A 26,337-nucleotide genomic window follows, 5' to 3' on the forward strand; every position below is an offset into this window, starting at 1 on the left:
GGTGCACGCCTATAGTACCAGCTGCTCAAGAGGCTGGGAGAATTGCTTGAGCCTGGGAGGTCTAGGTTGCAGTGAGCCAAGATTGTGCCACTGCCTTCCAGCCTGGGTGACAGATCAAGACCTTGTCTCAAATAACAAAAGAGCAAGAATTGAATATGTTACTAATTGTGTAAAAACGAAAGAAAGAGAAATTCTGTACTAAAGAAGAAGAATGCAGCTGGGCGCGGCAGCTTACGCCTGTAATCCCAGCACTTTGGGAGGCTGAGGTGGGTGGATCACCTGAGGTCAGGAGCTCAAGACCAGCCTGGCCAACATGGTAAAACACCATCTCTACTAAAAACACAAACATGAGCTGGGCATGGTGGCGGACGCCTGTAATCTCAGCTACTCGGGAGGCTGAGACAGGAGAATTGCTCGAACCCAGAAGGTGGAGGTTGCAGTGAGCCAACATCACGCCGCTGCACTCCAGTCTGGGCAACAGAGTGAGACTCCCTCTCAAAAGAAGAAGAAAAATGTTAAAAGGACATTAGTAAGACAATTGGGGAAGTAACATTATAACAGTGTTAAATTTCTTGAGTGTCTTGAATGTGTTGTAATTATGTAGGAAAATGTCCTACTTTTCTATAAGCTGATTATTTGTTTTATCATTCATTCTATAATTTTGACAATGATTAACATAAAGCCCACTGGCCTATAGTTTCTGAAATCCAACTAAATATTTCCTTCTTTTAAAAATAAGCACGTTTGTTACCACCAAATATGAGCCTTTCTGAGAGATAATGAGGCCCTTTGTGCAACTGAATCCCAGAAATATTAGTTGCTCAGCACTCAGTTTTAAATTTCCTCCTGACCATCAGTCTGATGCCTTGGTTAGAGTTCTGTGACTTTTTCATTTTCTCTGTGCTTTAGGAACATACATAAGAATTGTAAAGGTGGATACCAGACTGGGAAAAAAAAAAAAAGTTATATAGAACCACTGGGAATCTTTGAGTTCAAGGTTAGACATTTGGTGTCACTATTCCTTCATTATCATCAAGTATATTCCTTAATTAGAAGGCCTGGAGCACTATACCTAACTTATTGTCTCCAAAGTAATTTGAAACAGAAAAAAATCATTAACATTTTATTTTAAATTATCTAATGCTAGTCAAACTGGAGTATAAAAGAGAATTGAGACACAATATTTTACTTATCAATTCAGAGAATTGTGTGCCTGGTAGATATACCTGTTCATAACTCACTCAGTCACAAAACTAAAACAAAATAAATCCAGAGCTAAAATTTCTAAAATTTTTAGATTTTAGAAATTTTAGATTTTTTTAGAAATTTTTAGATTTCTAAAATTTTTAGAAATCATGTACTCTTAGTCCCGCATTTCAAAGATAAGCAAGTCGAAGCTCAGAGAAGAAGGGATTTAGCGTTTATTGAAAGAATATTATATGACAAGCATTTTTTTTGAGACGGAGTCTCCTCTCTCTCCCAGGCTGGAGTGCAAAGGCGTGATCTCGGCTCACTGCAACCTCTGCCTCCTGGGTTCAAGCCATTCTCCCGCCTCAGCCTCCCAAGTAGCTGAGATTACAGGCACCCCTGCCATCATGTCCAGCTAATTTTTATATTTTTGTAGAGATGGGATTTCACCATGTTGGCTAGGCTGGTCTTGAACTCCTGGCCTTAGGTGATCTGCCAGCCTCGGCTTCCCAAACTGCGGGGATTACAGGCATGAGCCACTGCGCCCGGCCGTGACAACCATTTTACACATGATCTCTTGAAACTGTAACTGTCCTACTTGGCAGCCAATAGTAATCTCAGTTTTAGAGATGAGAAAACAGAGGTTCAAGAGGTTAAAAAAAACTTGGCTGATGCTTTTTAGTTAAGTTTATAGTTAAATCCAGGTCCAAAACTCAGTTCTCCCTAAAAGTGGATGCATTTTTCTAGAAGGGGAAGTCAAAACACTTTGCACTACTTTGAATTTTCTGAGAGTGTCTTGCTCTATTTGAAATTTTTGAGAATCTCTTGCTCTATTTGAAATTTCTGAGAATGTCTACAATGACATTGTTTAAAACTGTATTTAACGTGTTTTGTATTTCTGAATCACAGGGAGTAATTTTGTCAATGATATCAACAGACATTTTGGACCTCATGGAAGCATTTTAAAAACAGTCAATTAATTCTATATAAATAACAAAATAAACAAATCTTTGGGCAGGTTCATGCGTTTCTTTGGTTTGTAGGCCTCTGAGTTTGGGAAGCAATTGTTTGATTTCAGAATCCTAATAATGTTGATGATACCTTACCCGCATCCACAACTAGCCAGAAGTAACCCCATCTTTTTTTGAAATCTGAAAAAAAATTGTTTGTATGTCTATTTTAGAACTATTCATTATATATAATCTTTATCTATGTAATATATATAAATATTATGTATATGTCCATTTCTGTATGTGCCTCCAATGAGGCTTATCAGAAATTTTACTTATGTATAGCAGTCCATAAGACCACATGGTTGAAATTCTACTGATCATTTATTCATCTGTTCATTCAAAAAGCACTTGCTTAAACCTGTACACAAATACTTATAGCTCTTTATAATTGCCAAAAGCTGGAAACAACCCAAATGTCCAGCCACGAACTGTGTTATATCCATATAATGGACTATTACTCAACAATAAAAAAGGAAGCCACGATTGATACAATAATCTCAAAGTCCTTATGGTTGAGTAAAAGAAGCCAGCCTCAAAAGACTACATACTGTATGATTCAATTTATATGACATCCTAGGAAAAAACAGAACTACAGTAATGAAGAATAGATCAGTGATTGGCTAGGGGAAGAAGAAGCGGAGGGTGTGACTCTAGAGTGATAGCACAGGAAGTTATTTAGAGTGTTCTGTGTCCTGGTTGTGGTGGTTACCTAAATCTATACAAAGTCTTAAAATTTGTAGACCTAAACGTAGAAAGAAGTCAGTTTTACTCTGCATTTCTTTTTAATGTTTAAGCACTTACTGTATGCTAGGCACTGTGCTATCTTGAGGCAAAAGCAATGACAGACCCTATCCTCAAAGAATGCAATGAGTTAAGGCATGAATATAAACACAAAGTAACTACAACACAAAAATGTTTGCTACCTGATAACTAAAAAATAAAAACAGCAAATGTTATAAGAAATTAAAGGAAAAATAGATCATTTCTAGCTTAACTACACAAAAAATGCTTCAGAGTGGAGGTTGCATTGGATCTCACTTTCAAGAGCCAGAAAAGGCAAATGATCATTCCATGTGAAAATTTAGAAAGATTATCTTGTCAATAGTGTGCAGAAAGGTGTCTTAGTCTGTTTTCTGTTGCTTACAACAGAATACCTGAACCTGGGTAATTTACAAAGAAAAGGAATTTGTTTTTTTAAGTTATGGAATCTGGCCGGGCACGGTGACTCACGTCTGTAATCCCAGCACTTTGGGAGGCTGAGGCAGGGGGATCACTTGAGGTCAAGAGTTCAAGACCAGCCTGGCCAATAAGGTAAAACCCCGTCTCTACTAAAAATACAAAAATTACCTGGGTGTGGTGGCACATGCTTGTAATCCCAGCCACTCAGGAGGCTGAGACAGGAGAATCGCTTGAACCCAGGAGGCGGAGGTTGCAGTGAGCCGAGATCATGCCACTGCACTCCAGCCTGGGCAACAGAGTGAGACTCTGTCTCAATCAATCAATCAATCAATCAACAATCCCTCAAATCACAATTTAAAACTCCTTATTGAGGTAGAGATGAGTAAAGAATTTTAATAGATTTTATAAAATAGAGAACAAGAAAATACTACATGGTAAGAATTTCTTAAGACTTAAGTATTGGCTTCTTTCATAATAAAGAAATTATGTTGAAAAATGAAAATGACTTATATACAGAATAAAGTAAGCTTATCACATAGCTTGTAGTAACAAGGAAAATGAAACAGTACTGGATGTACATTGTTACAGTTTTAGTATTAAACCACAATCAACATGCAACAGAGGAGACCCACAAAGGAATGTGAACACAATGAGACTTTTATTGTGTATCAGTATGAATTATGTAAAACCATTATCAACAGCACAATAAAAAATATATGCGAGCCATTAAAATAAGCAAAGCATATCAATAAAGATTGAGGACATGAAATGGCCTTGTGTTCTCATTCAATTGAAGTAATTACAAATTTTACTGGGCTCTTGGTTAAAAAGGAAACATAGTCACCACAAGTGTTTACTGAAACATTACCTATTTGCCTATTCATGATTATTTCATTCTTAAGATTCCTCAGTGGGCCTAAACGACAATGCTGCTACTAAAGAAAGCCATTCAATACGTTTATTCTTATTCTCCAACTTTAAAAGGAAGCATTTTAAACATGAAAGTGCTATTCACTGCTGATAGATGAAATAAAGAAAAAGCAGAGTGAACACTGATACTCTGTAATAGGACAGACCCCAAGGGATCGAGTGATCTTGTTATTGTAGTAATTAAAAGACCATAAAAATCAGGACACAAGACATTCAACTCCTGTTTTTCTAGGAGAGGTAATAGGGGATGGTCAAAAAACATGGATTATAAACTCTATCATCTCAAACGACATTTTGGTTGGCATTTCAATTTCTTCTCATATTAGCCACATTAAATCAGAAGATAAAAGAGTTTTGTTTGTTTGTTTGTTTTGAGATAAGAGTTTCACTTTTGTTGCCCAGGCTGGAGTGCAATGTCACGATCATGGCTCACCGCAACCTCCGTCTCCCGGGTTCAAGCAATTCTTCTGCCTCAGCCTCCCGAGTAGCTGGGATTACAGGGATGCGCCACCACGCCCGGCTGATTTTGTATTTTTAGTAGAGACAGGGTTTCTCCACGTTGGTCAGGCTGGTCTCGAACTCCTGACCTCAGGTGATCCGCCTGCCTCGGACTCCCAAAGTGCTAAGATTACAGGCATGAGCCACTGCACCCGGCCTCAGAAGATAAAAGTTTTTTTAAAAAATAGTTGATTTAATCAGGCCCTTTCCATTCCCCTGTGCGTGGCTAAAATGGAATTAAAGAAGAGGAAGGAGGAGAGCGCAGAATATAGAGTACCTGGAAAATTCACTCAAGGAAAACAAGCCCACAGTGGGAAAATGATCTCACACAGCAACATGATCTAGAAGAAAATACCCATGGCAACCATCTCAGACCCCTTGCTTCCAATTCTTCACTTGCTGGTCAGCTCTGGTATTGACTTATGTTTCTCACAGCAAGTCACTTCTGGGCCTCAGGCTCCAGCTATTAAAAAGAGGATGAGGGCAAGGCACTGGACTGGACATCTAAGGACTGTTTAAAGACAATATTGAAGAACAATTCTCATGTGAGCAGTTATAGTTTTCCTGCTGAGATTTCCTAGCAAGGAATAAATGCTTAGTAGTTAGAAGTAGCAGTAGTAGTTTCAGTTTCAACACCAGAGGAAAATAAATACATTAAATAAATAGTAGTGGTAGTGGTAATAATTAATTCACATCGCAGTATACCAGACACTATTGCTAACTAAAAATGAGAAATGGGGGGAGAGCTGATAAGGCATGACTTCCCATTTTCAAAAACAGAAGAAAGGCATTCACTAACTTCATACAGTATCTATATATGGTGGCCACAACATAAACAGTTTGTGAAACGCAATGGCTCATTGAAGAGCAAGACTCCCAGCACCGCCCAGAGCAGGTCTAAAGATCCGGTAAACATCTCCACCACACCAGACCACACTCACATACTCAGCTGGGCCCTCGAGTGCTCTTTCATCCTGAGACCAACCATCTGAACCCCAGATCTGAGATTAAGCACAGGGGTTTGTCACGCATCCTGATGCAGATGAGGAGTACCCCACCCTGGAAAGTTGACACAACCACCACAGAAGGTTATGTTGTGATCTGAGGCTCAAAAATCAGGTCATGGTCGAGGATCTCTAAGAAACTGATGCAGCAATGATACCTTGCTTCACACAAGGAGGAGCCAGTATCACCTGATCCTAATTTTGGACATATCATGTGGACCAAGGGACCGGGTCAAAGTCACAGGCTCAGGATGACAGAGGACTGAATGCCAGCTTTCCCTGAACCCTGCTGTCAGGGTGACACTCCCTCTCTGAGAGCTTTCAGGGCCACGAATTTCTCCAAAGCCATTTCTAGTTTCAGTCAATGACCAGCTTTGCGTGACTCTTCAAGCCAACCTGTGTCCAAACAGGCGTCACATCCACATCTCATACTTACTGTTGCCATAAACCATTTTCTTGCGGCCTCAGGAATTCCCCTTCTGAAATGGGTAGTAACAAAATATGCAATTTAGTTCTTTTTAGTTTGCCTTGTTGTTCAAAGTTAATGATGATTGTATGATACTTAACTTTTAAATGTCTTCAATTCTCTTTTTCTCATTGACGCTGTGAGACTAAATTCTTGAAGTTTAGACTTTATAGGGGAACCTATGAAGGTGCAAAGTCTATTCATTTGAATAACAGTATTGTCTGAATTTTGAAGTCATGTAAGAGCAGGATAGTAACACCTAACACCTTTCTGATTTCAAATCATCATGTATCAAACATCAGACCCAGGGTCTATCAAGCCTATCAAACCACTTGAAAGCAACAAGATGAAACTGAAACAGTGGCAGAGACATTCTCCCTACTTCATCTTTGAATTACTCTATTAACAATAATAACAATAGTAACCATCTTTGAATTACTCTATTAATAATAATATTATTAATAATAATATTAACAATAATAGTCTTTTCCAGTTACAGACCTCTTCCCTGTAACTCAAATAAAGTACATTTATATTGAAAAACTCGGCCGGGCACAGTGGCTCACGCCTGTAATCCCAGTACTTTGGGAGGCCGAGGCGTGTGGATCACTTGAGGTCAGAAGTTCGAGACCAGCCTGGCTAAAATGGCAAAACCCCGTCTTTACTAAAAATACAAAAACAAGCCAGGCGTGATGGTGCGCACCTGTAGTCCCAGCGACTCGGGAGGCTGAGGCAGGAGAATCGCTTGAACCCGGGAGGTGGAAGTTGCAGTGAGCTGAGATTGGTCACTGCACTCCAGCCCGGCGACAGAATAAGACTCCGTCTCAAAAAAAAAAAAAAGAAAAGAAAACGAGAAAAAGAAAAACTCTACTACCACATATAAAGAAACCTAAATGACTGGAAAGCAACATCCTTGTCCTCCACTGATTTTTTTTTTTTTTTTTTTTGAGACGGAGTCTCGCTCTGTTGCCCAGGCTGGAGTGCTGTGGCGCGATCTCGGCTCACTGCAAGCTCCGCCTCCCGGGTTCCCGCCATTCTCCTGCCTCAGCCTCCCGAGTGGCTGGAACTACAGGCGCCCGCCACCACGCCTGGCTAATTTTTTGTATTTTTTAGTAGAGACAGGGTTTCACACCGTGTTAGCCAGGATGGTCTCCATCTCTTGACCCCGCCCACCTCGGCCTCCCAAAGTGCTGGGATTACAGACATGAGCCACCGCGCCTGGCCCCTCCACTCATTTTTAAAGTATTTTTAAATACTTTAAAAATACTGCTCTTCAATATTGGTGGTGAAACTGAAAAACATGTTGACACACTCCTTTGAATAACACACGTATCTGGTTTTAATGTAGACTTCCTTGTTCATGGTTATACTCAATGTTAACTGAGCAACTGCTCAGTAGTAGAGTTTTTCAGGAACTAAGTCATTTGCATATATGATTTTATTTAATCCTTTGAACTCCAGGCAGTAGATACTACCACTTCCTCCATTGCACAGCTAGGGAATCTGGGTGTTTAGGTAACCAGTCCCAGGTCACTCAGCAGAATCTGGCTTGAATCCAGACAGTGTGATTCCAAAGCCCATATGCCTCACCACTTCTCGAAGCATTCTACTGATTTCTGTCAGAACTATGGGTCATTAGAATAGGGAACCATTTTTCCTTTGAGGCTCAGCTTCTTCACTACTTGTCTATTCTTTCCACTTTCCTTCCTGTTTCCTGTCAGGCTCTCTAATGCATACCTTTGGATTTCCTCAGTGTTCTTTTCCAGTCACAGCGAGGAACCTGGCCTCCCTCCGGCTCCCAGTTGCTCACAGTGCAAGCTCTGGAAAAGGCTGAGCCTGCTGGGAAACCCGATCCGCTGGCCACTGACAACAGACACAGCAGCACTGCCTGGGAAGTGTGAGGTTACTTACCTCCATATACACATCGAGCTCCCAGACTCAGGTAAGACCACATCCCCTGACCCTTCCAAGGGATGCATTTATTTTCATGGTTACACAGAAGTGAGGCTCTCAGATTCTGAGAACTGCTGAACTTAGCAATGTAAACGCAAAGCAAAGTGAGTAGCTGCTGATCTAAGCTTTCCTTCTCTCATACTCTAATGTGCACAGAGTAGGAAATTTTGGAAAATTGGGAGTAAAACCTGCTTCATTAAATCATGTTTCTTTAGGGTTACTGGGAACTAAAAGTTTTACAAAAATTTCTCTGGAAGCACTTAGGGTCATTTTAAATAAATTGTGAATTGATTAGCAGATATGCTGAATTTGTTAGATGCTCGTATCGGGGCTTCCATTGGAAAGAAGCTGTTCTGTTTCTGCAGATTTTTCTGACAATGCGAATGATGACATCTGACTGTTGCAGCAGGCAAGAGCGCGTGGGTTCAGGCATCCCCCAGACCCGTGTGTCCACCTTCAAGCAGTGTGCACTTGAACCAGTTCTTTCACTTCTTCAAACCTCAGCGTCTCTGTAAAAAGTTGGGGCACTAACGTTCCTCGCCTAAGGTTACTGCAAAGATCAAATGACATCATGTCTGTGAAAATGTCTCGCACAGGCACTGGCAGAGTAGACATTTCATAAATGGTAGTTGTATTTAATTTCATGTCATTTTAAGGGAGGGGCAGATGTAAAAGCTTGTTATTGAGAAATAAGGAAACAGAAGCCATAAATTTGTGGTCTGCAATTATTCCTGCACATAAGAAAACTGTTCACCAAAGCTATATTTGCAAACAGGAATACCAGAATCTTTTACGATACTTCTCCCACTAAAACCTCAACTTTTAGTAATTGGACACTTCAAAGTTTGGCTATACAATATTTTCCTGCTATGTACATGTTTACAATATAAAAATCAAGACAAAAAATACACAGTCTGAGTCAACAGGGAATGCAGATGATCAGATGTAAATGTTAGCTTCCACAGCCTATCAGAAAAGAAATCATTTACAAAGATGATGAATATAGTGCTCACAATGAGAAAATTAGTAAATCAGAAACTCTACACAGTAAAAAACATTTATGAAGAAGGCTTATGTGGAAAAATTACATTTCCATCTTTAGAATTATCTGCAAATTACCTAAAATTTCATTTTCAGCATTATTTCCTTTTTTTTTTTTTTGAGACGGAATTGCTCTCTGTTGACCAGGCTGGAGTGCAATGGTTCAATCTTGGTTCACTGCAACCTCTGCCTCCCGGGTTCAAGCAGTTCTCCTGCCTCAGCCTCCCAAATAGATGGGATTACAGGCACCCGCCACCATGCCCAGCTACTTTTTTTATATATATATTTTTAGTAGAGACAGGGTTTCACCATGTTGGTCAGGCTGGTCTCGAACTCCTGACCTCAGGTGATCCTCCCGCCTCAGCCTCTCGAAGTGCTGGGATTACAGGCGTGAGCCAACCACACCCAGTCTATTTCCAGTTTTTTTTAAGATTAATAAAATGGAGTCGCCATTGCTTTGTTCAACATTTCCCTTTGGGTAATAACATGATTAATCTACTGAAAAGAGGAGCCATGGGGGCTCAGAAAGAAATGAGGTAATACATGTCAGCCCAACAACAACAAAATGTGCAACAGAACAGTCCAGAAAGAAAACTGAAATGGGAACCCCTGCTAAGAATTTTTCTTTGCATGAGGCTCCTGGGCCTACAACTAAACAAGTATCGCACTGCCCAAGTAGCTGGAAGGCATTTCCTAAAGGGTGCAATCGCTAGAAAGGAGTTCAGGCCACAGTGACTGTCAGCAAGCTCAGATTACAGCAAAACCTCTGAAGTTATTTCCAAAACATAATCAAAGCTCTCTGCACAGTCAGGGCAGTGGCAAATTCCTAGAACTGATTTTTGTTGCTGAGTTCAGCACTAAACAATCTCTGAGAAAGCTCAGATTAGTCAGGCTGAACAAACAAGAAACAAACCGAAAAAATTTCCAGTAGAGTTTTAGCCACAACTAAATGAGTTGTCCTGTTTCACCAAAAATTCATGCACATAGCTAAGTACTTTCCTCATCTTCAAAAAAACTATAGTTGTCCAACTTTCTAAAATTCTCTTAAGTTTGCTAATGTTAAAAACAATGATAGTGAAACCTCCACTATTCTATCCCTCAGATATACAAATAATATATCTAAAGCAAGTACATGGTATTTTCATAAACACTGTCTATAGCCACACAAGCTGTATTATTTCTGCCCATGTTTTAAAAATTAAGAATCTTTAGTTGAAATCTATCCCAATTACTCCGGCCCAAAGTATAGAAGAACAACAAGTGACAGGGTTCTCTAAAAGCTTTTTGTTAAGAAATAAGCCCCATTTTAAAGAAAAATCTTAAAGGATCTATGGGAATAGATACAATTTCAGGAAGAATTTCATATCTTCAAGTTTATGTTTAAGAAGAAATACAACTGGTTACATCAAATTTAATAACATATTTAAGAAGAACATGCCCTCTTTCGTTGGTGCCAGAATTTGTGTTCATACTTTGTTGTCACTAGTGGTACAGATTCCCTTCTACTAAAATTTAGTTGGGGGTGTTTGAAAGACCTCAAATGGGCTTCTCTGGGTATTGTTTCTCAAGTCTCCCACAGAGAGAAAAACCAAACAGTCACAGAATAAACTCTTATAGAGGCAGTTATTCATTTCCTGAGCTAACCCACTTCCTTCTTCACACATTTCCTTCTCTTCAACAACGTGTTTTTTGAAAGTAGCATTGAAATCATGCAAAATATACTTTTGGACCTAGGGCCGGGATTCCAGGCAAATTCTAATCCATATCATTTTTAATATCATCACTGTAGTGATACCAAATTAGAATGCCAAAGAAGTGTCGTGTCAGTGGTACAGAAGGCTCCCTGCAATGTTAATTGTGTTTCAGCAAAAGAATCTGAATCATTATGAACTAGATCCATACTGTGAGAAAACAAATGTTATTAAAAAAACTGAACGCAAAAAATTTCATGGTTCCTGACTACTCTATATGGAAAAGTATGGCATCTAACATAAGGAAATAAATTTTTTTAACCTTTCAAATCTTACAGAAACTCTAATGAGTTGTTGAGTTTCTCCACTCTAAATACAACCTTGGAGATAAAAACTGGAAGTCTCATAATTATTAAATTTACCTATTGTATTAGACATGCACCTTCTCAATGATTATTGTCTTGACTTTGATCAAAGCTGACACAAGAAGTTGAACTAACATGTGGCTCTCATTATTCTTCTGTGCTAAAAAATATTAAATATAATTGAAAAAATAAAATCAGTTCTTACCTAAATATAAAAAGCTTTACTTAGTGACAACGAGTGATACCACAGAAACAGACAAAAGGAATAAAGTTTCTCAAAATGTTTATTTTTGTCAGAATAGCTGACGATTTTCTGTTAAGTATTTTGGTTTATTATTATAATAAGCATTTTTCCCCCTTAAAAAATCCATTCAAAATATTTCAACCATTGAGGTAAAGCACTTTAACTAAAAAAAAAAGAAAAAAAAAATCCTGATTTGTTTTAAAGAAAAAAAAAATCTTAAAATTCCTTTAGCTTGATAAATAGAAATAATCTCTTTTTGTTCTACTCTGGTGAACACAAATGTATTTTATACAGCCAAGAATCCAGTCACTTATTGGCAAGCCAAAGGTGGGAACAAGTCATTTACACTTGCTACTCAAACACAGTGCAACACTGCCATGTTCATATATACTTTGCTTTATAGTTACCAACACTTTTCTGGCAAAGACCAAGTTTTGGAATGGCAAAAGCAACAGAAGTTTTAGATCTCAAAGCTCCAGAAAGGAATTAATCTGAGTCTTCATCATCGAGATAGTCCTCGGCATTGCTTAATGTTCGAACTGCATCTAAGAGAAAGAGGAGGGGAAAAAGCAAAATAGGGAAATTATAAACTGCTCAGATTTTATTTTTTCATTTTCAAAGCTCTTAAATAGAATAGAATCTTCCATCTGACCCATGGATTGTACTTTCCCTGAGGATCTTTCTCTGCTTTAGATTTTCAGCCTGACCATTAAGTTTCTGTTGCCACAGAGGCTGACGATGTGCTGGTTCCATAGTCATGCAGAAGAGTTTTGGCCCTAGGTGCCATGCATCCATTTCCAACAGAAAGGCCCAGCCACAGGCACCATGACCAACAGGACACACCACCAGCAGCACTCCAGTCTGACAACTGCGCTTCCAACCTCCTCTCCCAGTGACAGCCTGAGGTCTTTCCTAAAGGCAGGGTCACGGGTTAGGAAGTTAACTACTGAAGGGAAAAAAGGAAAAGAAAGAATGAAAACAACGAAGCTTCAATTTCAATGTAGACAACACCGACAATAAAGCAAAAGGCTGAAATAGGGGGGAAAAGTTTTAAAATAGAAAGAGCTGGACCCCATCAAATGTTCAAGCAACCTTGAACAGGACTTGAAAGGAAGACATCTGATCTTTCACTGTCACCTCTTCAACTGTCTAGTCAAATTCCTATAGCAACAGATTACCCCAAGTATAATTTTAGTGGGAAAAACAGAATGCAAACATAGGCACACTGTTGAAGTTCAATAAATACATGTCTCAGCACCCAGATCATCATGGTCTGTAAGTATCACATCTCTGAAGCTCATCATACATTTGACCAGTTCCGAGTATGGGGCAGGAAGTGTAAGAGATGGACCTAGAACCCTAGTCGTGCCATAAAGTAAGGATCCTATAAAAGACAGCATCATGTGAAAGGGTCTGAGATTCAACTTAAAGAGGCCTCCACTAGCCAAAGATGGGCTATGGATAAAGCTACTAATTGGAATGGATTAAAGCACATAAATGCACCCCAAAAAGAACTCATTTTTCACCCTTTGGAGGATGACAGAGACCAGCTTATTTTTTAAAAACTCTTAAATAAAGGGCAAAAATCCAGCATTTATCCCACCCTTGCTACATTAACTATTCCACTGTGTAACAAAACAATTGATGAGGGAAAACTTTTATGTTCCAGCTAATAACTCAGAAAGAAGTGATTTAATTAGAATATTATCATTTTGTGCTGTTTAGTAACAGATCTAGGCAATGATCATCAATGGATGTCACATCACAGGAAAAGTGACAACCAGGTATCATGTGCCCCTGATAAAAAAAAAAAAAAAAAAATTCTGTATGACCTATTATTCCTTCTATTCCCAAGAAAGAAACACGATTAGGTAGGTAGGCAGGTAGATACACAGATGGATAGATAGATTGACTGACTGAACCTAAATTGGATCAAACCTTTAGCTACATAGATAGATTAGATACATAGCTAGGTAGGTAGGTAAGTAGATGGATAGAACCTAAATTGCTTCAAACCTCTAGACAGACAGACAGACAGACAGACAGATAGATAGATGAAAGAATGAATCTAAACTGGATCAAACCTCTAAATCTAACACCAATTGACAAAAACTTAAAGGACAGAGGAACATGACAAATGACACCATGGGAATGTAGTCAGCAATGTCCAGAATGGGAAATTCAAGTGAGATGACCCAGTTTCTTTAATAAATAAATGGTAAGGTTAAAAAGGGGGAAGAGGGGAGGGAAAGGAACTGTTGCTTAAAAAATAAAGAGATATATCTACCAACCACAAACTGACCTTATGTGAATCCTGACGTAAATAAACCGTAAGTAAATAAATAAGTAAAAACAAACAAAGATGTACGAGAAAATGGAAGTTTGGACAAGGACAAGATATTTGATGATATTAAAGAATTATTTTTTTAGGTATGCTAATGCTCTCTTTTAAAAAAAAAAGTCTTCACGTTTACAGGTTTTGGAAAATGATTGTTAAGAAAAAGAAAAAGGAGAAGGGATGATCAGTACAAGGGAGGTGGAAGCTGATTTATCTTGCAAGAGAGAGAAGGAAAGAACAGAGGTCTCTTTTCTGGATCTCATTCTGTCACCCAGGCTGCAGTGCAGTGGTGCAATCACGGCTCACTGCAGCCTCAACTTCCTGGACTCAAGCAATCCTCCCACCTCAGCCTCCCAAGTAGCTGAGGCTACAGGCGTGCACCACCACACTCAGCTAATTTTTAATTTTTTTTTGTAGAGATGTCATCTCACTATGTTGTCCAGGCTAGTCTTGAACTCCTGGATGCAAGCAACCCTCCCTGCCTCCCAAAGTGCTGGGATTACAGGTGTGAGAAATCGCGCCTGGCCATGTTTCAGTGACTTCACACCAGCTTCCAAGCTACTGGAAGTCTCCAGGTTGACTCTATTTTTCTCCACTCTCCTCAAGAGGAGTTCACAAGAACTGGGAGGAATATATTTTGTTCTCCCCCAAAACACACCCAGGAACTTCAGGACTTCATGTCAACTTGGTAAAACGTAGCTCTCTAAGCTAAAGCCTGAGAGACAAATAGGAAAACTCTTTCCCCTTCTACTTTGCTATCCTAAGGTCTGCCCATATTCTGTGTCCTCAGATGGTTACTTCTGTTCTTTATTTTATTCTCACTTCTCCTATTAAAAAGGGAGGATGATTTGCCACGGTGCAGACTCTGACTGAGTGGTCATCAAAAGACAGGAACAAGTCAGGCAAATAAATTATTTCTCCTTCTTTCCTTTCATGAACTGTTCTGAGGCAGTTTTCTCAGAAAACCTCTCACATGGTCAGGTGTTGTTTAATAAGCTGTATCTCTTCATAGCCCACCTCGGCGTAGCATGCATGGGAATGCATCTTCCTGCAGCACTGCCATCCTTCCCTAGCTCACGTTCATTTTAACTCAATCCTATCACCCTGGGTTTACACATCTCAAATCAAGAACCAGCACTTAAGACCAACCAACAAACATACAGACAATAAATAAATGATGGAGAAACAAACACAGGCACACAGATGAATCTCACAGACATAATGTAAATGAAAAGAGGTCAGTCACAAAAAGTACATACTGTCTGATTCCATTTACATAAAATTCACAAACGGGCAGAACTAATCTATGGTGAGAGAAGCAGAAGACACTGAGGGAGGAGTGTGGGAGGCATGAGGGTGGCATGTGGGAACTGTTCTCTAGCTTCATCTGGGTTGTGGTAAACAGGTGTAAAAAAAATTCATCAAGCTGTATGCTTAAGATTTATGTACTTACTTAATGTAAATTATACTCAAATTTTTAAAAGTTGGAAAAAATTTTAAAAGGCTCAACTCTTGAGTATAACCCCCAGCCCTATATCCTAGTTATCTCCCATAGTAACAACAACATGTGAATTTTTGTACCTACTAAAAAATCCACACTGTGCTTCTAAAAGTAGACAGCAACTCACACCTGTAATCCCAGCACTTTGGGAGGCCAAAGCAGGCAGATTGCTTGAGGTCAGGAGTTCGAGATCAACCTGGACAAAAAGGTGAAACCCCATCTCTACTAAAAATACAAAAATTAGCCGGGCGTGGTGGCGCATGCCTGTAATCCCAGCTACTCAGGAGGCTGAGGCAGGAGAATCACTTGAGCCCGGGAGGCGGAGGTTGCAGTGAACTGAGATCGGTCACTTCACTCCAGCATGGGTGACAGAGTGAGACTGTCTCAAAAAAAAAAAAAAAAAAAAGGACAACAATATCAGAATATACCTCTTCCAACTTAAGAGCTCATGCTGACAATTAACTCTATGGCCAAATAGTCCAAACCTATTCCAATGAGGATCAATATACAAATTAACGCTTTTTTTTTTTTTTTTAACTGTATAACTGGGGAAATGAAGCAAGAAAAAACATTTTAAAAGTAACATGAAAATTGAAATATCAAAATTCATTTCTTGGCTCTGTCTGCCAGGCCCTAAGATTACCTCATTAATGGACCCATTACCTAATCAGTTCAAATTTAGGAAGGCAGACTAAACACACTTGGGGTACACAGAGGAAAGAGTACCTGCCTCCCAGCCCTGTTCTACAAAGGCTGCAGAAAGGCCCATCACCTGCTTCCCTCAACTCAAACCACTCCTGAGTAAGGCTTCTGGGTAAGCTCTCTGGGGTCTAAGAAAGTTTGGTATATGCCTTGTCTATCAAAATGGAGCTCATAGCATGCATGAGACTCTGGTACCTTCAGGTCATAAGAAGCCTCACTCTTTGGTCAGGACAGGCTAAGGGTAGCCACAAAACAGGAAGTCAGTGGCAGAGAAAGGAAGTTAGGCCAGAGTCTTACTTCCTGACCCAATCAAGGCAGCAAGGAGTAAGAGGTCGACCTCAAGCAGAAGTATGTCTCTCACACAGCTGCAAATATGGCTTCTCAATCATAATGTAGCTGGGGGGCACCAGCTCAGCTGATACTTTCTCATTCCCTTAGTAGAACCCATCTCCATCTATCCACGAGGAATTACTTTAAAGAAAGGCTTGCACTGCCAGTGAGCTCTCATGGTTTAATTAAGGAATACCAACTGATTAACAGTTTACACTACATTCAAACTGAAATTAAAAAAAAGAAAAGAAATCTGGAACAAAGACATATCTAGAATAAAGAACAAAAGGAGGCCAGGCACCTTTTGGTGGCTCTCGCCTGTAATCCCAGTGCTTTGGGAGGCTGAGGCGGGAGGATGGCTTGAGTCCACGAGTTTGAGACCAACCTGGACAACATGGCAAGACCCCTATCTTTACATTAAAAAAAAAAGCTGGGCATGATGACACATGCCTATAGTCCCATCTTCTCAGGAACCTGAGATGGGAGGATCACTTGATCCCAGGAGTTTGAGGCTGCAGTGAGCTACGACTGCACCCCTGCACTCCAGGCTGGGCAACAGAGCAAGACTCCATCTAAAAAAATAATAATAATGTACACCTAAACTCTATTTTAAAAAACCACCCATAGTACTATGAATAAAGTCCAAACTATTTAGCAAAGTCTAGAATAATTTTGATTACATTTTATTGATATCCTCATTTAAAATAGAAACAAAATATAATCATGGATCAAATATGATTTTTAAAAATATTTAGTGATAATCACTCATAAATACATATTGAAATGAGGGAATGAAGACAATCGTTCTCTGAAAAGGACTGTAATGGAAAGCAAGGTGATTAGAACTTGATTGCAAGGAATAAAAGAAACACAAAATAAAGGTAAAAGATTATGTTTCTCGTCTAATTTCTGTTTAACTGAGGGTATCCTATTTTGGGGGTTCTGATTAAGATCAAGGATATAGAAACAAACTTTAGAATCATCTGAAGAGTTTATGTTTGTTTTGTTTTGTTTTGTTTTTAAGATATGGTCTCGCTCTCACCCAGGCTGGAATGCAGTGGTATGATCACAGCTCACTGCAGCCTCAACCTCCCAGGCCTCAAGTGATCCCCCAGCTCAGCCTCCTGAGTAGCTGGGACTACAGACCGACACCACGATGTCTGGCTAATTTTTTATACTTTTTGTAGAGATGGGGTCTCACTTTGTCGCTCAGGCTGGTCTCCAACTCCTGGGCTCAAGGGAACCTCCCGCCTTGGCCTCCCAAAGTGCTGGGATTACAGGCATAAGCCACTGCATTCGGCTGAGTTTATTTCTTTTGCGCAATTCTAAGTTAATAAATCTTAGTTTATGGGGCACCAGAGAAGAAAGAAGGGTTTAAAACAAATACCTGTTCCCTGTTTCTTTTTCAGGAGAGATGCACAGGCAGCATTGGTAGCCATGTCGAAGGCCAGCTTCTTCTCATTGTTTCTTAAGTCTGTTCTAGCACCTTCCCAACACAAGAAAAATCAATTAGGTGTCTTTGAAGACTATACAGTAGTAGCCAATCCTCTCTCCCCATAGCTAACCACTTTTGGCAAAACAAACTAGTGAACAACTCTGGCCCAGAAGTAAACGTTCTCAAAACAACAAACTTTCTCATGCAGTATATTTGGCATCTTTAATCAGGAAGCTTGTTGCTGCACCTGTGATAACAATTAATTCCGAGCCTTTCCCTTCGAGTCCCTTTAGAATTGCATGTGAACTTTGCAGTGAGGAGTTTATGGTCCCTTTGGAGCTTAACTTCAATGAGCCCTTTGCTTCCTCTTTTGCTCAAGAGGGTCTTTAGAAAAGACCAAGTGGGTAGTGCTTGAGGGGATTAATATTTTATATCTGTAAGCAGGTTCTCATGCAAATTAGCAGAATAGCAACACATAAAACCAAGAGGCAATTCATTATTCCCATAAGCCATCTTCTACCCACTTTTCCTATGCCTTTATTGTGTTCAAAATTACATCAGAATTCATAAATACATTTGCATTGTTAAGGATTCAAAAATACAAATGTATGCTGAACAAAAGCACAAGTCCCATTTCATCCCTTCATCTTCTACCTACTCCTAAGGTAACTATTCTTAACAAGTGGGCGTGAGTTCTTATCTCCCTTATTTGCATCAATGCATTCATACACATATTGATATAGACACAAAATCATACTACACGTATTGGTCTGTAATTTCATGTTTTTACAACTTAATGTCTAATGGTACTGTTTTCTTAGCAATACACATATTTGTAACTTAACCATTCAAGTATTCCATTTTGTGGATGCTCCAAAATTTAATTACTCCTGTATTGATGGGTACTTAGGCTACTCCTAATTTTCATTATCTCAAATACTCCAGTGAACATCCTTGAACAACATCTTTGTTCACATGTATTTCTGAAGAATGATTTACTAAAAGTGGTATTGGAAAGTAAGGCTAAGTCCATTTTAAATTCTGCCAGCTACTGCCAGATTGCTTTTCATACTAGTCTCTAATGATCCTCTGAATTTATGTGGTATCAGTTGTAATGTCGCCTTTTTTATCTCTGATTTTAAGATTGCTTTCCAAGAAGGCTTTAGGCCAAGCATGGTGGCTCACGCCTGTAATCTCAGCACTTTGGGAGGCCAAGGTGGGTGGATCATTTGAGGTCAGGACTTCAAGACCAGCCTGGCCAATATGGCCCATCTCTACTAAAAATACAAAAATTAGCCAAGCATGGTGGCGCATGCCTGTAATCCCAGCTACTTGGGAGACTGAGGCATGAGAATCACTTGAACCCGGGAGGCGGAGACTGCAATGAGCCAAGATTGCACCGCTGCACTCCAACCTGGGCAACAGAGCTAGACTCAGTCTCAAAAAAACCAAAAACCAAAAATAGAAGGCGTTATCAGTTCATACTTTCTGCCACAGTGTAGGAAAGTGTCATTTTCTTTGCAACCACTTCTCCTTTAATAAACAAAAATAGGCCGACACAGTAGCTCATCACGCCTGTAATCCCAGCACTTTGGGAGGCTGAGGCAGGCAGATCGCTTGTGTTCAGGAGTTTAAGACCACACTGGGTAACATGGCAAAACTGCCTCTACAAAAATTAGCCATGTGTGGTGGTGCACATTTGTAATTTCAGCTACTCGGGAGGCTGAGGTGGGAGAATCACTCGAACCCCAGGAGGCAGAGGTTGCAGTGAGCTGAGATCATGCCACTGCATTCCAGTCTGGGCCATAGAGTGAGACCAAGTTTCAAAAAAAAAAAAAGAAAGACAGAAAGAAAGAAGTGTCCCCAAATTTAAAGGCACAGAAATATTGCATCAAGAAAAAAAAAATAGTATGTTTAATTAGTAATATAATGATCTTGTGTCAAAATCTTTCTCCTAAGCAGATCATTCTATTCACAGTAGGGTTATATAAGAAATCTCATTCTCTCAGTGTGCTACAGGTCAAAAACTCCTGAGGGTTAACAGTTCTGTGACTAATCATATATTATGTTACACTTTAGAGCTCATAGACATGATTTCTATCAGAACAGGAAATATTCAGAGAGTGATGATAGAGAAGAAACACAACCATTTCCTGGGTCCCTTTAGATAAGCACTAATAGGAATATAATGTGATCCACATATATAATTTTTAATTTTCTAATAGCCACATTTGCAAAATGTGAAATTAATTTTAATTATATATTTTATTTAACCCAGCATATCTGAAATGTTATCATTTCAACACATAACCAACACGAAAATTACTGTGATGTTTTACTTTTTGTTTCACTAAGTCTTTGAAATCTGGTATGCATTTTACACTTATAGCACATCTCAATTCAGATAGCCTCATTTAAAGGGCTCAGTTGTGCACGTGGCTACTGGCTGCCATATTAGACATCCAAGTCCTCAGCAAACCCTTTACAGGGCCCTAGAGTGATCCTCATAGTGTCTGGCCTTTTAGACCTGGAGCTTACCTCACCAGCATACTTGAAATGTAAACCATTCCTATCATATATCCCACAATATTGCTCTGAGGATCCCTAATAAGGGTAATTCCATGACAAGTGTCTTGGGGACTCAAGCATCCTACATGATAGGCTTCTGGACTAGGATACAGTATGGGTGGTCTGCCTGGCCTTCTCTAAGAGTAAACTAATATTTACAGGACAAATGGATAAAGGGATAGTCGGTTTATAACTTCACTGTTTCCCCTGACTTATAAAAACAGGGGATCAAGATATCCTCTCTCGTTCACTTTACATCTAGCACCTGCTCAGCTGAAAGCAGGACATTGCAGCCACATCATTCTTGCTTATCCATCAAGACTTCCCTGTGAGAACAGGGGCCTCAGCAACTTTACTTATACAGCTTTCTCAGACAGGATCTCCCCAACACATATGTACACACACATTCTTTGTTTCTAAGGCTCTGTAATCCTGCAGAAACGTACAATACAGTTCTTACTAAAAGTAATATATGTAATGTTAAAGCTTGCCATGGTTTTAGTTTATATTAAAAACTAACACAAACCAACACCCAATAATTTCATTTTATCATAACTACTCCACGATATACAGGCAGAGCAAAGGTTAAACCCTATTCTGAAATAAGACTATTATTCTTCCTACCATTTCAAATGGCATAATTTGATATAGACTATTTTTCAGGGCAAGCAAAGACCAGATAAACTCAGCACAAACTTTACCTTTTGCCAGAAGCAACTGGACAATATCTGCATAACCCTTCCAGGCAGCAGCATGCAAAGCTGTGTCTCCCAACTTGTTCTGTAGTGATAAAAAGAGAAAGTACCATTTTTAAGATAGAGGGAATCTTAAATTATTATTTAGGTTTAATTTAACCCAATTAAACCTAAAATGGGAATGAAGTTATAGAATTCCAAAGAGAAAAGGAAAGGAGACTCAAGAGATGGGAGAGGAGTCATTTTTGGGAGATGGAATTGGACGGAGGAGTACAAGCTCACTTGGTGGAGCACAAGCTGAAAAGCAGATGCCTGCAGAGGGAGACCCAGGAGGAAGCAAGCAGATTTGAACATGCAGAAACCTGGCAAAAATGAGGAACTGGAGATTCCTGGAGGTGTTAGGGCAGATATGAGGCATTGGTGGGAAAACAGAGATACTGGTTAAAAGTACTTATAAAAAGTAGAATCTCAGAACCTCTTCCCCTTCTCTTGCTGCCAGATGACCCAATAATGATGACAGATTTACCTGTTAATAAAGTAACCTGATAGTTTCCAAGTTCATGAACACTAGGTACAAGAGAAGGTAGCAAAAGGCCAAACACTAAAAGCTGAGGGTTAGGTAAAAAACCTACAGACTGAACAGTAAGACCCCTCTCTCAGGTACCTTTACGTACCCCACTGCCCAGTGTGCACACACCCCCAGGCAGGAGACTGGAGGGTTCCTCTGGTGAAGCAGTGCAGTCCCATGTGCAGGGGAGAGAAGGAGTGTACTTTCATTAGCATTTGGGTGTCACCTAGCGAAATAGCGAGGACCTCACCAGATCGCCCTGTGGAGGAGCCCACCAGCCAGCAGACCTCACCAAGCACACACAGCTTCCAATCACACTTAAAAATGAATGGATAAGGGCCAGGTATGGTGGCTCATGCCTGCAATCCCAGCACTTTGGGAGACCAAGGAGGGCAGATGACCTGAAGTCAGGAATTCGAGACCAGCCTGGCCAACATGGTGAAAGCCCATCTCTACTAAAAACACAAAAATTAGCCAGGCCTGGTGGCAAAGGCCTGTAGTCTCAGGTACCTGGGAGACTGAGGCAGGAGAATAGCTTGAACCCGGGAGGCAGAGGTTGCAGTGAGCTGAGATTGCGCCACTACACTCCAACCTGGATGACAGAGCGAGACTCTATCTCAAATTTAAAAAATAATAATGAATGGATAGATAATGACATCAAGTGTTCATGGAAAGCCTATAAGATTTTAGGAAAGACCAAAACAAACAAAATAAATGGATCTCAAAGGGAAAAAACACAGTACAGTGAATAGTCAAAAACTACAGCTTGAAAAGTTATAAATATTATATCAGCAAGATACAAGATCATATTGTGTCATGAAACAAGAAAAAGAAAGATACTACATAAAAGTAACAATCAGAGTAAAATAAGAGCTTATAACAGACAGAATTCTAAGAACAGCCCCCAAGGTTCCTGGCCCCCTGTATAGGCCCCCTCCTCTTGACTGCGAGTGAAAGCAGTGAATGTAATAGGCTATCACTCCCGTAATTAGGTTTCTAGTCAGTGGATGTTGAGTTCATCAAAAGGGACATTATCCCAGGTGGGCCTGACCTAACCAGGTGGGCCCTTAAAAACTAAAACCGATGAAGCAGCAGACAGACAATCTCCTTCTGGCCTTGAGGAAGAAAGCAAGCAGCCATACTGTGAGCTGTCTACAGAGAGGGGCGGCCTCTAAAAGCTGAGGGCCTCAGTAGCACTACAGACATAAGAAAATCAATTCTTCCAGCAACCTAAATATACTTGGAAGCAGACCCCAAGCTCCAGATGAGAATCCAGCTCCAGCCAATACCTTGATTTCAACCTGGGAGACCCTGAGCAGAGAACGCAGCTATGCCATGCCCAGAATTCTGACGTACAGAAAGTAGAAGCTGCTAAGCCTGTGGTCGTTTGCTAGGCAGCAATAGAAAACTAATACAGAACTCTGGGGAATTAAAAAGATAACCAAAATAAAACAAAGGTGAGAATATCTCTGGGAAAAATTAAGAAAACTGAAGGTTCAATCCAAGAAGTCCAACATCCTACTAATCAGGCATTCCAGAACAAAAAGAACAAAGAAGGGTCAGATAAAAACTCTAAAAGAAATAATACGAGATAATTTTCCAGGCCGAAAGAACTCATCATAATCATTGGGAAGAGATGAACGCTAAGGCACATCATCATAAAATGTTAAAACACCAACAAAAAAGTAAATACTGTTAGCAAGAGAAAAAGCAGATCACACATAAAAGAAGGGGAATCAAAATGGCACCAAACCTCTCAACAGTAACCCTGGAAACAAGAATGCCACAGGGCCATGCCTTCAAAATTCTGAGGGAAACTGTTTTTGACCTAGACTTCTGATCAGTCAAATAATCAATCCCAAGCTTCTCTTTCTCAGGAATCTACTTGAAGATGTTCTCTGACAAAAGAAAGACAAGGGATCCAGAAAAATGAAGATGCAACATGGCAGAGAATGGAAGGCGTTCCCTGGAGGTCAGCAAAGGGCCACAGGGACCAAGTTGCTCAGTCTGGAGAATGATGGAGAACTTCAGGAAGTATGAGTCCAGGGAGAAAAAAGAAAGCTGTTGATGATCTTACACATTTTGGAAAAGCATTATATGTCAAGACTGTATAAAACAGTAGAGAAGTCACAGTGAGATAACAAAAAATGAGTTTTAAAAAGTCAATAAGTACAGAAACAAAAAAAAAAGGTTATATAAGCAGTGAACACTATTTAGACACCCATAATAAAGTAAACGTCATATAGTAATATAACCAAAAACTGTGATGAAGTGCATTGAGGAGCAGAGGACAGGCTGGGTGCTGGGGTGCTGAAAGATGAGAGCTGGGGCAGTGACAAGCTTAACCCTTCACATACCCAACAGGAGGCCAAAGTACACATGAAGATAACGCACAGAGAGATAGCTCCGTCAGCCTATTCCTTGGTAAGACAAAGGTAAGTACACAAAGAAAGAGCTAAAAGCTGAAAGTGACATCTGAGGAGGAGTGGGTTTGGCACTTGGGGCTGTGGACAATTTGAATTTTAGTGCAATTATAATTTTTAAATTATGCGCTTGCAGTATTTTGACAATACTTCACATGCCCATAAGTTGCTCTGTACTAAAGAGAACAAGCAGGTATGTGTTAAATAATTTTCAGATAAGCAGTCTTACCTGCTGGTTCAGTTCAATATTTGGTTGAGTAAATAGCATTTCTACTATATCTGAAATTCAAAGAGAAAAGATACTTTTTTAAGAATTAAAATTAGAAGCCTGACAAATCTAGGTACAATAATTTTATAAAAGCGAGATTCTTTAGAAGAACCTTCAAGAAAATGTTAACACATTTTCTAAAATTTATAAAATAGAAAAACTTAAGAATCTAAAAAGTGGAATTATTTAGGAAAATACACTTTTTCTAATAGTTTTGGCTTTTGCATTTTCATATGACACAGGAATATTTTTACATTCATTATAATACTTTTCATTCATATAACTAACATGTTTATTAGCTGAAATAAGATAAGCTTCTTTTTAGGAGACAGTTACAAATTTTCCTTTGGCACTGCTATTTAATTTGTTGAGATCTTCATTTCTTCTTGTTGTTGAGTTTATTTCCTTTGTTATAGAGAGACGTAGAAAAGCAGTGGGTAATACATTTTTGGCCAGGAAAAAATACATCTAAAAATTCACTTTGTCATTATTATTGATTATAACAGAAAAAGTATCAATGGAATCGCTAACTTAGGCAAATGTTGGCTTTCTCTTGAATCTAATAGTTTGCATGAAACTTAAAATGCAAATCATAAAAGCAGACCTTGTGAAAAGCTAAGCTAGGGAGTCAATTCTGATCTTTTCTTCTGTAAGATTAGACAGCGGTTTTGTTTTGATATTACTGCTGTTTTCCAGTAACCTTTCTAAGCCTGAGAGAGGAAAGGAAGTGTCCAGTCTTTCAAGCGAGAGGGGCCCATGCGGAGAGACTGGCTGACCACACTCTACCCACTGTTCTACAGAGCTTCCAGGAACAAGGCTTTTGGCCGCTGTTCTAAAGGATTCAAAAACAATAGCCAATGCTTTTTCTTTCTCATTTTTTGTAAATCTGGCTCCCGTAGGTGAAACATATTTTCAGCAGCATAGAAACATATAACAAACAAAATGGAATACCTTTGTGACCCCCGTGGCAAGCCCAGTACAAGGCAGTGCTTCCAGCTTTGTCTAAGCCATTAACACCCACTCTGTTGTCCAAACACTCTCTCAACCAGCTCAAGTTGCCTGAAAGAATTTTACATTTACAAAAACACAAGAAAAAAAGCTTTCACTTTTTATTTTGCTTTTAAATAAATTTCATTGTTTCATTCTGCACAAATTTCCATTTGCAATGGATTAATCAGTAAGTAGTAAATTAAGACCTGCCCATTAATGCATTTATTATGGTACATTTTGACTTCCAGGTTATTAATGTAAAGTATTAACATCAATGTTTCTAATGATAGGTTAATGGGAAGAGCTGCCTAAATGGGTATACTTAAGGTATTTCTATTCTGTTAAAAAATATATATATGTGTGTGTGTTTGTATGTGTATATACATATATTATTTTTTCTTTGTGAAATTCTGGAAATTGAGGAAAAAAACAATCAAACCTAAGAACAAGCAGATACTATTCATATTCATATTTACAATGCATCTTCAGTTCCTATAAGAAAGGCTAAATAACCTACTCAAAGCTGCTGCTCTTATATGCTAAACTATAACTATTAATTTAAAATCCTCAGGCTAATGTCCCAAGTATCTAATTTACAAAGAATTTTTAAAATGTCAGTTTACTCCTTTTACTTTTTCACAATCCTAACCAATAATTTCCTTGTGTACATTCAGATTTCCAAAAAATCTAAAAATTGAATGAAATGGAGCTCACTGAGGCTTTACAAAAACTCCCCATTATCTATAGCAGGGTTTCTTGGCAGCAACCCCATTGGCATTTGGGGTTGGATTTATTGTGGGGGTGCTCCTGTGTGCTGTAGGATGTGTGGCAACAACCGCTGCCTCTCCCCAAAAGATGCCAGTAACATCCCTCCAGTCGTGACAGTCAACACGTCTCCAGATATTGCCAAATATCCTCAGGGTTTGTGAAAGAGGAATCACCCCTAG

General features: G+C 39.4%; 1 protein-coding gene across 1 annotated transcript in view; it reads right to left on the minus strand.

The window, feature by feature from the left end:
- Positions 1 to 11,594: 11,594 nt before the first annotated feature.
- The window catches only part of LOC105498693 (osteoclast stimulating factor 1), a 57,864-nt gene continuing 43,121 nt past the window's right edge, over positions 11,595 to 26,337 (minus strand). The window contains exons 6-10 of the mRNA XM_011770949.3: positions 25,352 to 25,459; positions 24,362 to 24,411; positions 21,148 to 21,226; positions 17,831 to 17,929; positions 11,595 to 12,117 (exon numbers count right to left, since the gene is read on the minus strand). Of these exons, the coding sequence (XP_011769251.1) occupies positions 12,059 to 12,117; positions 17,831 to 17,929; positions 21,148 to 21,226; positions 24,362 to 24,411; positions 25,352 to 25,459 (395 nt within the window). The 3' untranslated portion in view covers positions 11,595 to 12,058. The remainder of the gene's footprint in view (positions 12,118 to 17,830; positions 17,930 to 21,147; positions 21,227 to 24,361; positions 24,412 to 25,351; positions 25,460 to 26,337) is intronic.

Source organism: Macaca nemestrina, chromosome 14 (assembly GCF_043159975.1).
Source record: "Macaca nemestrina isolate mMacNem1 chromosome 14, mMacNem.hap1, whole genome shotgun sequence".
In the NCBI taxonomy this organism is placed as follows: domain Eukaryota; kingdom Metazoa; phylum Chordata; class Mammalia; order Primates; family Cercopithecidae; genus Macaca; species Macaca nemestrina.